This window comes from Vespa mandarinia, chromosome 16, assembly GCF_050613455.1.
Source record: "Vespa mandarinia isolate Hongniang chromosome 16, ASM5061345v1, whole genome shotgun sequence".
NCBI classification, from domain to species: Eukaryota; Metazoa; Arthropoda; class Insecta; order Hymenoptera; family Vespidae; genus Vespa; species Vespa mandarinia.
This window is the reverse complement of record NC_140825.1, coordinates 4,010,001-4,022,500: the sequence shown is the minus strand read 5'-3', so window position 1 is coordinate 4,022,500 and position 12,500 is coordinate 4,010,001. Positions and strand designations below refer to the sequence as shown.

General features: G+C 37.7%; 1 protein-coding gene across 4 annotated transcripts in view; it reads left to right on the top strand.

Moving 5' to 3' along the window:
• The window catches only part of hth (Meis homeobox homothorax), a 380,579-nt gene that overhangs the window by 30,470 nt on the left and 337,609 nt on the right, over nucleotides 1-12,500 (top strand). For all 4 annotated transcript variants that reach the window (XM_085662034.1, XM_085662033.1, XM_085662032.1 and 1 more), the window contains exon 5: nucleotides 9,681-9,731. In XM_085662034.1, coding sequence (XP_085518160.1) covers nucleotides 9,681-9,731 — 51 coding nt within the window. The remainder of the gene's footprint in view (nucleotides 1-9,680; nucleotides 9,732-12,500) is intronic.

Here is a 12,500-nt window from a genome sequence, read left to right as displayed (position 1 = left end):
ATTTTTTTTTCCTTGTAGATACTCGTAGATTTCGATTAAAAAGTACGCGTACGCGTCATTTTTCTTTTGTCCTTCTCCTTCCTCAATTTCCTTTCTTCTTCTTTTTTTTTCCCCCATTATTTTTTATTTATTTCATTTTATTTTCTAAAGAGCGAAACTACCGTTACGTTCTTCTCATCGTTTCATCAAAACGTTACGTCGTCGTATTTAAAAAAAAAAAAATAATATATATATATATATATATATATATATATGTATATAACATTGTTAAAGTTAGCTACGTTAACAGATAATGTACAAAACATCGTATAACATTTCTACATACGCATATAGACTAGCATTGACATAGACGTGCGATCGTACACGCAAGAATATACTCGATGAGGACACTCGAGATGACACCTCGTGGGCGTACAAAACGATGGCCCGGCTTCTTCGTCGATGTCGTAAAGGAAACGAGGGAAGAAAAGATGGCAGAGCAAGAGCAAGAGCATAAGGAGAAGGAGAAGGAGGTGAAGGTAGAGGAGGAGGAAGAGGAAGAGAAGGAGGAGGATGAAGTGGAAGAGTAGAAGAAGGAAGAAAGAGGAGGAGAAGAATAAGAAGCTTGGTCGTGGCTACGGAAGAGTGCAAAGCAAGCACGCTTTCCGTGCTCCTCCCCTCCTCTCTTCTATACCATAAGGAGAGGGACACATAGCTAAGAGAGAGAGAGAGAGAGAGAGAGAGAGAGAGAGAGAGAGAGAAAGAGAGAGCTCGCGATCGTTGCGAGAAGGCGAGCCTTCGCACACGCGCTTGAATAATATCCTCCATTAGCATAAGCGAGAAATGAGCCAATGAGATGCTAATTGCCGGTCTTGCGTTTGGAGAATAATTACTGCGGGCCACTTCGACTGGCCGTTGTCGTTGCAAGCTTCTCTCTCTCTTTCTCTTTCTCTCTCTCTCTCTCATTCTGTCCCTTTCTTTCTCTTTCCTAATATATGATTTTCTTTCTCATCAATTTCTTGCTGTTGTTTTCTTTTTTTTTTTTTTTTTTTTTTTCTTTTTTTTTTATTATATTTTTTAAAGTAAACAAATCGAAAGGACAATTTTCCGATACAATGTATACGGTTGTAATATGATTATGATATAATTCATTTTGTTTGTTTAATTGTCAACGATCAAGTAGTATAATTTGATATAAGATAGATTTGATTTGTGATTTTTCTGATGATTAACAACGTGTCTTCTTTTTCTTTTTTCTGTTTCTATTTTTTTTTTTCTTTTTTCTTTTTTTTTTTTTTTTTTTTTTTTGATGCTCGAGAAATAATATAATAAGATAGGGATGATATTTTTCCAATCGACACATGGGCCGCACGTGAACTCGCGTCTTAACCAAATAGGATGCTGCCAGAATAAGAGCCATCGGAGATCTAAATAAAAGTTCGACGAAGCATACTAGAAAGACTAACTCGAGTTCGCCTGTTAGCTACTATGAAAGATCCATGTAACGGTACCCGAGGAACCAAGGATACTCGATGCCTCTTCACCAGCAAGGATCAAGAACGAAACCTTTATCCCCCTATATCGTTTATATCTTTTTCTTATTTTCTTGGATCGTCGAAAGAAAGCGCGCACGCGATTAGCCGCCGATGATCGTGCGTCTTCTCTCATGCCACGAATATTTCTTTCCTTTTTCTTCTTCTTCTTCTTTTTCTTTTTTTTCCTTTTCTTCCTCTTTCACGAACGAACATGATAATCATTCGAATATCCTAATCGATATCGTCCTTCTTCGTTTATCGATGGCTATTGTAGTTACTCGTTAATTTTATATACTTACATACACATGTACATTTTTATTTATATATATATATATACGTATGCATGTATGTATGTATGTATGTATGTATGTATGTATGTATGTATGTATGTATGTATGTATGTATGTATGTATGTATGTATGTATGTATGTATGTATGTATGTATGTATGTATGTATGTATGTATGTATGTATGTATGTATGTATGTATGTATGTATGTATGTATGTATGTATGTATGTATGTATATACTTGTACAATTTCTAAGTTTTTCATTGGGCTTGAATGTGTATAATGTATTTTTTTGTAATCGATAAGAGTACCTATTTCAGGCGGGATCAAAAGCGAAATAAGATATATCCGAATGATTTCGTGTAAGAATAAAAGAAGTTTTGAGTGGCCCGTTGAGCCTCGAAGAAATCGCGAAAGGATAGGAAGAAAGAAGAAGGTATAGCGAATGTGTAAAGTATAATGTAACGCGCTGAGGGACTGACGAACGCACCGCACCGTCGCCACTCCGGTGGTCCATAGGGAATTCTTTGTGGACGAATGCGAGGATTCGCGCTGCTTCCTTTTCTTTTTATCTCTCCTTTTCTCTCTCTCTCTCTCTCTCTCTCTTTCTTTCTTTCTTAACATCTTCGAATTCTCTCTTTTCCTTCCTCTTTCTTTTTTCTCTCTCCTTTTTTCTTCTTCTTCTTTTTTTTTCTTTTTTTTCTTTTTTTTTCGCCTTTCATTATTATATGTACCATAATATTCTACAAGTTTTCGAAGAAAAACATTTATTCTTAATAGAATCGATTTATTTGAATTCAAAGATTATTCGAATCGATGATATCATCGAAATCCGATAGTAAAAGATAATTAAAAATATATTTATATAGAATATCACATAACTAACTAAGTAAGTAAGTACATACTTACTTAACTGTCTACGTATTCTTCCTTTACGTTAATTACTTACCTGTGTCATCATAATTGATCGATTAAAAAGACATACTTCGTCCGGTATTTATCGATACCGTTATAGAAAATTGACAAGGCTATTATCGATAGATAGTAGAAAAAACAACTTGCATAGGAATGCATTAGCAATTTCTAGTTTGAAGGGAGAGAGACGAACAGAGAGAAAGAGAGAGAGAGAGAGAGAGAAAAAGAGAGAGGTTTCAGATCGGAAGTAAAATAATTGCCGACACTTACATTTTTTCTCTTCTTTTTTCCTTTTTCTTTTTTTCCCTCCATCATATCGTGTCAGGATCGTAGTTTGTACTTGTCTTGCTTCACTCTTCGTATATACGTAGCTTTATATCGTCCCCGAGCGTGACATCGAGAAAAAGGAAAGAACATACTCGTAGCTCGTCACGTTCCATCTCTTTCTATCTCTCTCTCCCTCCTTCCCTCCCTCTCTATCTCTCTCTCTCTCTCTCGCTCTTTGCCTTTTTAGAAGTTGGCACACGGCGCTCGTTAAGACGTTTACGTCGCCAAAATATTCGTAAAAATGCAGCTGCAGTTAAAGAGCGACGTCACATATCTATACACGTATATACATGTATATATATATATATATATATATATATATATATGTATATGTATGTGTGTATGTATATACGTCTTCGTTCTCTTGGTCTTCTTTATGCACGCAGCTTTTATGATCCGTCTGCATACCTACGAGAATTTTCGTCTTTCTTTTTTTTTTTGTCTTTTTTTTATTTTTTTCCTTTTTCTTATTCTTTTTGTTTTTTTCTTTTTTCTTTTTCTTTCTTTCTTCCTTTCTTTCTTCTTACCGTTACGTTTGGCGTATAACAGATACGTCACGTTTACTCGTTATCGTTGTTATTCATAATTTTATATATTTTTTAATACTTGGTTCGTACCAGGTCGTAGATATGTACATACATATACATACACACACATATATATATATATATATATATATATATATAGTATACACTGATACGTTGTTCTCTAATCGTAGCTTTTATAAGAATAATTTTTTTTCTAAGTGCTTGGGTCTTTGAACGAGAGGTAGAGATAGAGATAGAGATAGAGATAGAGATAGAGATAGAGAGAAAGAGAAAGAAAGAGAGAGAGAGAGAGAGCTAGAGCTCGGAGTGTTTGCCGGTGACAAGTATTCCGCTGTTTAACAATATTTAAATATTGTCGCCTGGAGTGGCTGCGCATACCCGGTGCGTCGTAGATAAACCGTCCCTTGCTTGCACAGTGCTCTTGGGCTACCGTATATCGCCGGCATTCTTCACCATCTCTCTTTTGCGTGTGTACACATACACATACATACACACACACACACACAGATATATAGACATACATAGATATACATAGATATAGATACAAGGAACGTGGTTGGTTGATGACGTTCGTCATCTACGTCGGGAAGAATAATGTTTAGACGTAACGTGGAAAGCGAAAAGATGATTTTCCTTTCTTTCTTCCTTCCTTTTTGTTTTTCACAAGAAGAAGAAGAAGAAGAAGAAGAAGAAGAAGAAGAAGAAGAAGAAGAAGAAGAAGAAGAAGAAGAAGAAGAAGAAGAAGAAGAAGAAGAAGAAGAAGAAGAAGACGATGACGAAGACGAAGGAAAATAGCAAAGAAGAAAAAAAAAAAGAAAAAGAAAAAGAAAAAAAGCGGAAAGAAACGTGAAAGAAGAAAAATCTGAAATCATTCAAATCTCATTGATCGTATAGATACTTAATACGTAGATTCATAAGTTGGATTTATACAAGATAGATAAACAAGCGATAGACCTAAAGAGAATATTCATTGAAGCAGTTACTTTCTCTGTCTTTTTTCTTTCCTTTTCTTTTTTTTGTTTTTCATTTCATTATTTTTCTCCTTCTTCTTCTTTTTTTTCTTCTTTAATAACCGTCGAGTCGTCGTATATTACTATTATAATTGGCGCTAATCCTGCGAAATAATTACCGAGTGGAAGGAACTTAACTCATAGGTGACGCGTAAAAAGAGGAAGTATCGGAACACCTTTGGATAGTTAATGCGATCGTCAACGAGATAAAAAAAAGAAAAAATAAAAAGTTAAGAGCAACGTAGCTATGGAACGTACGATAGAATTAATTATACCTATATAAGAAATCTAATATAGGATAAAATCGCGATATAAAAGAGATATATACTTGGATGTCTCTTCCTTCTTAGTTATTTTGTTTTTCTTGTCTTTTTTCTTTCTTCTTCTTCTTCTCTCTCTCTCTCTCTCTCTCTCTCTTTCGTCTTTTCCATTTAACTTCGTCGATTTCTACGTATACGTAGATACGTAAGTTACGTTTAATAGCGAACGGGTGCGATAATGAAGAGATCGGGTGTCGGCCATCGGGCAAATTAGCAGCTTCGAAGAATGTTTTCGCGGGGGGTAATGGTATGTTGGTATTGGTGTTGGGGTTGGTATTGGGTTGAAAGGAGCAAAGAAGAGCGGAGAAACATAGAGAGATAGAGAGAAAGACAGAGTCAGAGATACACATACAGAGAGAGAGAGAGAGAGAGAGAGAGAGAGAGAGAGAGAGAGAACGCTCGTAAATCAGCGAACATCGATAAGAGTCGTCGCGTCGTCCGCACGATGTCCCTCGTTAATAATTGATACAATTAACGGCCATTCATTAGAGACTCGCGAGACTCTCCGTTGTACATGTACCTACATGCATACGTCGTACTCTCTCATACATATATACATACATACGTATCTACATCTATAAACAAGTATATGTACAGTATACATACATACATATACACGTAAACACGTTGGTAGGGGAAGAATAACGCGCGAAACGATTTACATCCACTCAATGTTTCGCGCGCTTGTTTTCTTCGATCTACGCCGTTTCGGGGTCTGCCTTTTATTCGCGACAGATAGTCGATATCGTCGACAGTTTTTCTTCTTCCTCGATATTTCTCTTTACCGAACGAGTTCGAGCTCTACCAACAACGCTAATGACCGACGCGATCGCGCGAACTTGATGTTGTTTGGTCTACGTTCTCTCTCTCTCTCTCTCTCTCTCTCTCTCTCTCTCTCTTTCTACCTTTCTCCTTCTCTTTCTCTATCTATCTATCTATCTCTCTCTCGCTCATTCACTCTCTTTCTCTCCTAAACTCACCATTATTTTCTCTCTCTCTCTCTCTCTCTCTGTTTCTTCTTTCTCTCTCTTTTTCTTTTTTTCTTCTTCTTACTTCTTTTTTTTTTTTCTTTTTTTTTTTTTTGTTACCATCCAATTAGCGAGCACGTCGAGGTTTATCGCGACGTCTGATTTATCGAATATTTTCTATGATTTATCCCCGCGACGAGGTATCGTTTTTCTTTAGCCGTAGGGAAAATCGCGGCAAGAGCAATGAATAGTAAAGCAATAGTAGATTATTTCGTTTCGAGTTTTTCGTAAATAGCGATAATTCCTTCGACGATGAACGACACGCGCGCGAAGGAATATTTCCGAATGATAATATTGATAAAGAAAACGAGACCGAGACCGAGAGCGAGAGCGAGAGCGAGAGAGAGGGGGGGGAAAAAAAAGAGTATACCTATCGCATGTAAGTGCTGTATTATTAATTAACGTAGTCGAGAAGTTAAAGCACGTTAAAGGATAAAAAAAAAAAGAAAAAAAAGAAAAAAAAGGAAAATAAAATAAGAATCGTGCGATACGAAGGAGAGAGAGAGAGAGAGAGAGAGAGAGAGAGAGAGAGAGAGAGAGAGAAAAAGAGAGAGAGAAAAAGAGGGAGGGAATGTTTAAGAGAGAAAAGCGTAATAGCTTCATAAAATCTTAATGAATATTTATAAACGCATTGAATACATCGTTATCGATACGAAAAATTCGATTAATTGCTTAGCAATATCGTACTATCACAAATTTTCATACGATCGAAATACGTTCTCTACGTTAATTTCTTTTATGCTTTTTTTTTTACCCTGTCATGTTCTTTTTTTTTTTTCTTTCTTATTTACATTACACGGATAATATCCCATCCTATCTATGACTTTATAAAATGAAATGAAAAAGAGAAGATAGAGAGAAAAAAAAGATGAAGAAGAAGAAGAAGAAGAAGAAGAAGGAGAAGAAGAGGAAAAAAAGAAGAAGAAAGAAGAAAGAAGCGTGAAAAATTATTGTCGATTCCTGTTCCGACAAAGGATATTGTATGGAGAGGCGCGAAAAGTATGGTTCGAAGGGAGGGTATAGAGGGAAGATAAAAGAGAAAAAGAGAGAGAGAGAGAAAGAGAGACGTTCATTTACGCGCGTACGTGCACCTCACATAGATATCTTGCGCATGCATCAAATAGCGGTGAGTGCAACGGGCGAGTGCAGCGAGCTTCACGCTGCGTTGCGTTTCACCGAGCGCAGATAGACGGAAAGAACGTCTTGCACTTGAATAAGAAGAAAAAGAAGAGAGAAGGAAAGAGAGAGAGAGAGAGAGAGTGTGTGTGTGTGTGTGTGTGTGTGTGTGCATGTGTATGTGGTTGTATGTGAACGTGTATGCATGCATGTGTATATATGTAAGAAGGATAGAAAAGGAGAGAAAAGTGAGGGCGTCTCGCTTCCGCCGAGTCCTCCATGTCGGAGATGGCTTATAAATAACACCATCTCTGCGCTTCTTCCTGCGTTTTGTCAGTTTTTCTTCGGCATCCTCCTCTTCCTCCTCTCTCTTTCTCTCTCTATCTTCATCTTCTTCATCTTCTTCTTCTTCTTCATCTTCTTCTTCTTCTTCTTCTTCTTCTTCTTCTTCTTCTCCTGCCTATCCTCAGGCTCCTCTTCTTCGTCTTCTTCGAGATTCTCGTCTGCGTACAACGCAAGCCTAATTAATACAGCGCGATGAACGATCGTGGCAAAACCTTCGAAATGATCGTGTGTGTGCGTTAGAGAAAAAGAGAGAGTGAGAGAAAGAGAGAATGAGAGTAAGGGATAGAAAGAGAGAGAGAGAGAGAGAAAGAGAGAAAACGTATGTAGATACACACGTTCACCCACGCGAGAATTCGGAACGAGAGATGAGTGCTTAGCGTATTTTTGTGTGTCTGTATGTGTTGTGTGTGTGTGTGTGTATGCGGTTGGATATAGAGAAGACATTGTCCGAGGAGAGACTGAGTCGAGAATCGACTACTTCTCGCACGATCTCGTTCAGAAAACCACCCGGGAGTTTCGTTACCGATATCATCTTCTCTCTCCCTCTCTCTCTCTCTCTCTCTCTCTTTCTCTCTCTCTCTTTCTCTCTCATACTCTTCGTTTTTATATTTCTTTCCTTTTTTTTTTACTTCTTTTGCATATCCTGAATCGCCGATGAAGAGTTCCGAGAGTGTCGAGATGGAGTATACTTTTTTAAGGGTGGTTCGCCATTATCGTTATATATATTAATATATACGCATGTATATATGTATGCATGTATATATAGGTGTATATGAAAGGATGAGTCATGTAAAAAAAAAAGATTGTTTTTTTCTCTCTCGTTTCTTTTTTTTTTCTTTTTTTTTTTTTTTTTTACATTCTCATTAGTTAGACTTCCGAAAGGCAAATCGAAGATTGGATCGGGGAACGAAAATATCGATATGGGAGAGATGTTAATGAAATTCCGAGTTTGAATATACTATGAAAGAGAGAGGTACGAGCAACGAGATAAGTGTGGTGAGATTCGAAGGAAGAGTCCATTGGTGGCATATCGAAGAAGACGAAGAAGAAGACAAAGACAAAGAAGAAGAAGAAGAAGAAGAAAAACAAAAAAAGAAGAAGATGAAAAATAAGAGTTGCAAATAATTTTCGTAGAGTCGCCGCTATCCGTGCTTGAGGACTCATCGTGCTTTTCTCTCTCTCTCTCTCTCTCTCTCTCTCTCTCTCTTTCTTTCTCTCTATCTCTATCTCTCTGTTTCTCTTTCTACATGTTATCGCCCGCGCAGAATCATAATGGGCCATAATTGCATAAATATAATGTTAATTAACAATTAAGATTGCCGCTTTGCCTAATTGAATCGGCGCTTCTGCGAGCTCAGAGGGGACATCGCTTTACGAACGTATAGTCCTTTCTTGCTTTCTCTCTCTCTCTCTCTCTCTCTCTCGTGAACACACACTTTCGTTTTATTTCAAGACAGACAGACAGAGAAAAAGAGACAGAGAAAGAGAGAGATAGAGAGAGGAACAGAGATAGAGAACGACGATGGTGGTTTAAGCGGTACGGCGTATCGAAAAATTATGCGAATGGTCTTTCTGCGTATGCACTTTCGATAGCTCGTCGAATCGGAGCCGGAAGACCGGCCTCATTCTCTTTCTCTCTTTTGAGGTTATTTTTCGATTGGTATATCGGAGAGTGAAAAAAGAAAAAGACGACAGAGAGAGAGAGAGAGAGAGAGAGAGAGAGAGAGAGAGAAAGAGAGACAGCGGGAAAGAAAAGAAAAATAAATAAATAAAAGGAAAAATAAAGGAAAAGAAGAGAGAAGAGGAACATTTTTGGATAGCTTTCGTTGGTTTTTATTATCCTACTCGTTTGAGAAGAATTAATGCGATAATATTATGAAGTTATTACATCGTCGAGTAAATGGCCTTCTCTTGTTTCTACATCTTCACCCTTACGCGTTCTCCATTCTTTCTTTGAGTTCTTTCCATCTTTCTCTTCTCTCTCCTTTTCTCTCTCTCTCTCTCTCTCTCTCTTTCTCTTTTTTTTCTCTTTCATTCTCTTTGCGATATCGACGAAACTCACAAATGGAATTTAGTAACGCAATTAGCGTATACCCGAGGATACAGTAATAATTAATTCACGTTAATCGACTCTCCGCTTCGTTCGAGAATATACCTATCTACCTACCTACCTACCTACCTACCTACTTGCGTACAAAAATAAAAATTCTTTCTTAAAAATATCCATTTCACATTAACCATACGTTCTTTTTCTTTTTTTACTTTCAGATGGTTCAAGCGATTCAGGTCCTTCGATTTCACCTCCTCGAACTTGAAAAGGTAAGTTCGTAATAACGATTTAAATTAGATTATACTATGATCTCCTTTTCTCTCTTTTTCTTTCTTTTTTTTTTTCTTCTTCTTCTTCTTCCTTTTCTCTTTTAATCGCCATTTTTTTCTCCCCTTTTTTTCACTTTAATCAGACATTTTGTATTTATTAAATTAATTCGATAAAAAGAGAGAGTGAGAAAAAGAGAGATCGTACCTATTCTGTTATATCTTCTCTCTCTCTCTCTCTCTTTCTCTTACTTTCTCGTCATCGTCATTCTCGTCCTTCTCCTTCTACTGAAGACTATCTTAATCGAACGACGATCGATAAGTCGATAAACGTTCGTGGAAGAACGTCCGACGCATACGTATCAAAAGTTTTCGGTCGCGTAGATGCCTATGCGGTCCCGCGCTTTTTTTGCGACCGCATTTTATCATACAAAATAGCCGGACATCCATCGCATTTCCATCGAAATGGCAGCTGACGTGGCGGCCATTGGTTCTGCTCGAGAGGTGGCCCTCGCGCGCGCGTGCACACACTCTCTCTCTCTCTCTCTCTCTCTCTCTCTGTCTGTCTCTCCACTCTCTTTCCCTCTCCCTCTTTCTCCTTTCCTCCATCTCCTTCATCTCCTCCTCCTTCTCCTTCTCCTCCTCTTCCTCCTAGTCTTTACCGCTCAGTTTAGCTCGATCGTGCAATTTTATAGCAATTTTATAGCAATTTTCCTCATTCGAGATGATTACATTATTGTGAAAAATGATATACCTACATATCTATGTATGCATGATAGCTGTCCAATCGTACGGTTAGCCACGGTTATCGAAGAGACTTAGGATGGTATTCATTGAAATGACGTCAATTCGATTTTAAAATTGAATTGACGTCATTTCAACGCTCGCAACGTTTATATCGACTAACCCCCTTGCTATCTATACAATATAATCACCCTTTTGTCATTTTTCGTTTCTTTCGTCAGAAGTTAAAAAGATTTCAATTGGCGTTTTATTTATTTTTTTCTTTTTTTTTTTTTTTTTGAAACTTGTCGATTATTACATATCGATCGTAGTAAAAAATTTCATATCCTTTTAAATATATCGTCAAGTATCCTTAGAAAACGTAATATGTTTCTTTTTTTTTTCTTACTTACTTAATGAATGGAAAAAAATAATTAAATTATCCTGTATCCTTGTACCTTTGTACAATGTATTATACGACGTAAAAGAAAAAAACAACGATGATAATTAATTACCAAGCAATGAATACGAAATATGGAATTTTATTATACGATTTTGTACGATTTAACGATTAAGAACGTACGAACGTATTTGACGAGGACACGCGTCACGCGTGGCTGCGAAATATCGGACGGATAAAAGAAGATTGAAACGTTTCTGTTACCCAGGAGAAACTCGAAGTCGAGCTGAGCGATCGAGGTTGAGCGGAATGCAGCAAACGCGAGATGGAGAGGATTCCATAAATATCTGCGTTCAAAGTAAAGAGAGAAGGAGAGAGAGAGAGAGAGAGAAAGAGAGAGAGAGATAGATAGATAGATAGATAGATAAAGAGAGAGAGAGAGAGAGAGAGAGAGAGAGAGAGGGCGTGAGGCTGGAAGAAAAGGAGTAGAGAGAGGAGACCAATCGGGATGAGAGGCATGGTAGCCCGCGGTGCTGAGCCTCGTGCATTTAACATTTTCGAACCAATCGTGTATTAGCATAATTACGTTTTGCTGGAGCCCGGTGCGTGGAAGGAAGGGCCAGACGGGCCTCACATACACACGTATCCCTCTTTATCTCTCTCCGTCATTCTTTCTCTCTGTCTTTTTCTCTCTCGCACACTCCTGCACTCCTGAGCACTTGAGCACCTCGAGCCTATCTCGTTCCTCGTCTTTTCCAAAGCTCGGTACATTCTGCCTCCTTCTTTTCCACTTTTCGTCTCACTCTCTCTCTCTTTCTCTCTCTCTCTTTATATCTATCTATTTATCTATCTATATATCTGTCTATCTATCTATCTATCTATCTATCCATTTATCTATCTATCTTTTTCTTTTTCTTTCTTTTACTCTTTTACTTGCTCCCTTCCTCTTGAACTCTGGGCCAGCGGCGGGGACAGCCGGCATATATGCACACACCGTCACTGGTTAGAGAGCGGTAAATTTCTTATGGTGTATTATGGCGCGGAGTGCATACCAACGGGATTCGTACGGGTAGAAACGCGCGGTCGTGCTACGGAAAACTGGTTCCAACCTATACGAGGACACCTCTATTCTTTCTTTCAAGAGAGAATGAAAAAGAGAGAGAGAGAGAGAGAGAGAGGGAGAGAGAGATTATCCTGTTCCATTTGGATGTTTCTTCGCAAATTTATTTATTTTCTTGTATGAGATTAAAACTCGTAGATAATAGATCATTGTATTAAGTATTAAGATTAGGATAATTTATGGTAAAAATAAAAAAAAAAAAAAAAAAAAAAAGAAGAGAAAATTACTCGAATATCGATCGAGGAATAAATCTTGTACGTTTTACATATTTTTATCTTATTGATGAGAGAAGAGAAAAAGTATTGGGACACCCGGTATATAGGTAGCCTGTGCGTGCCGTAAGGGGTGGTCAGATTGTGAATCGGTCCGCGAGAGGGACCGAGACAGACACCCCGAAACCTTCATTACCTTTGGCTTCAAAGGAGCCCATTGTGCCGTAAATGGGGTTCCCTGCTTTCCTTCTTCTTTTTTCCTTTTCTTTCTTTTTTTCTTTCTTTTTTCTTTCTTTCTTTCTTCCTTCCTTACTTCC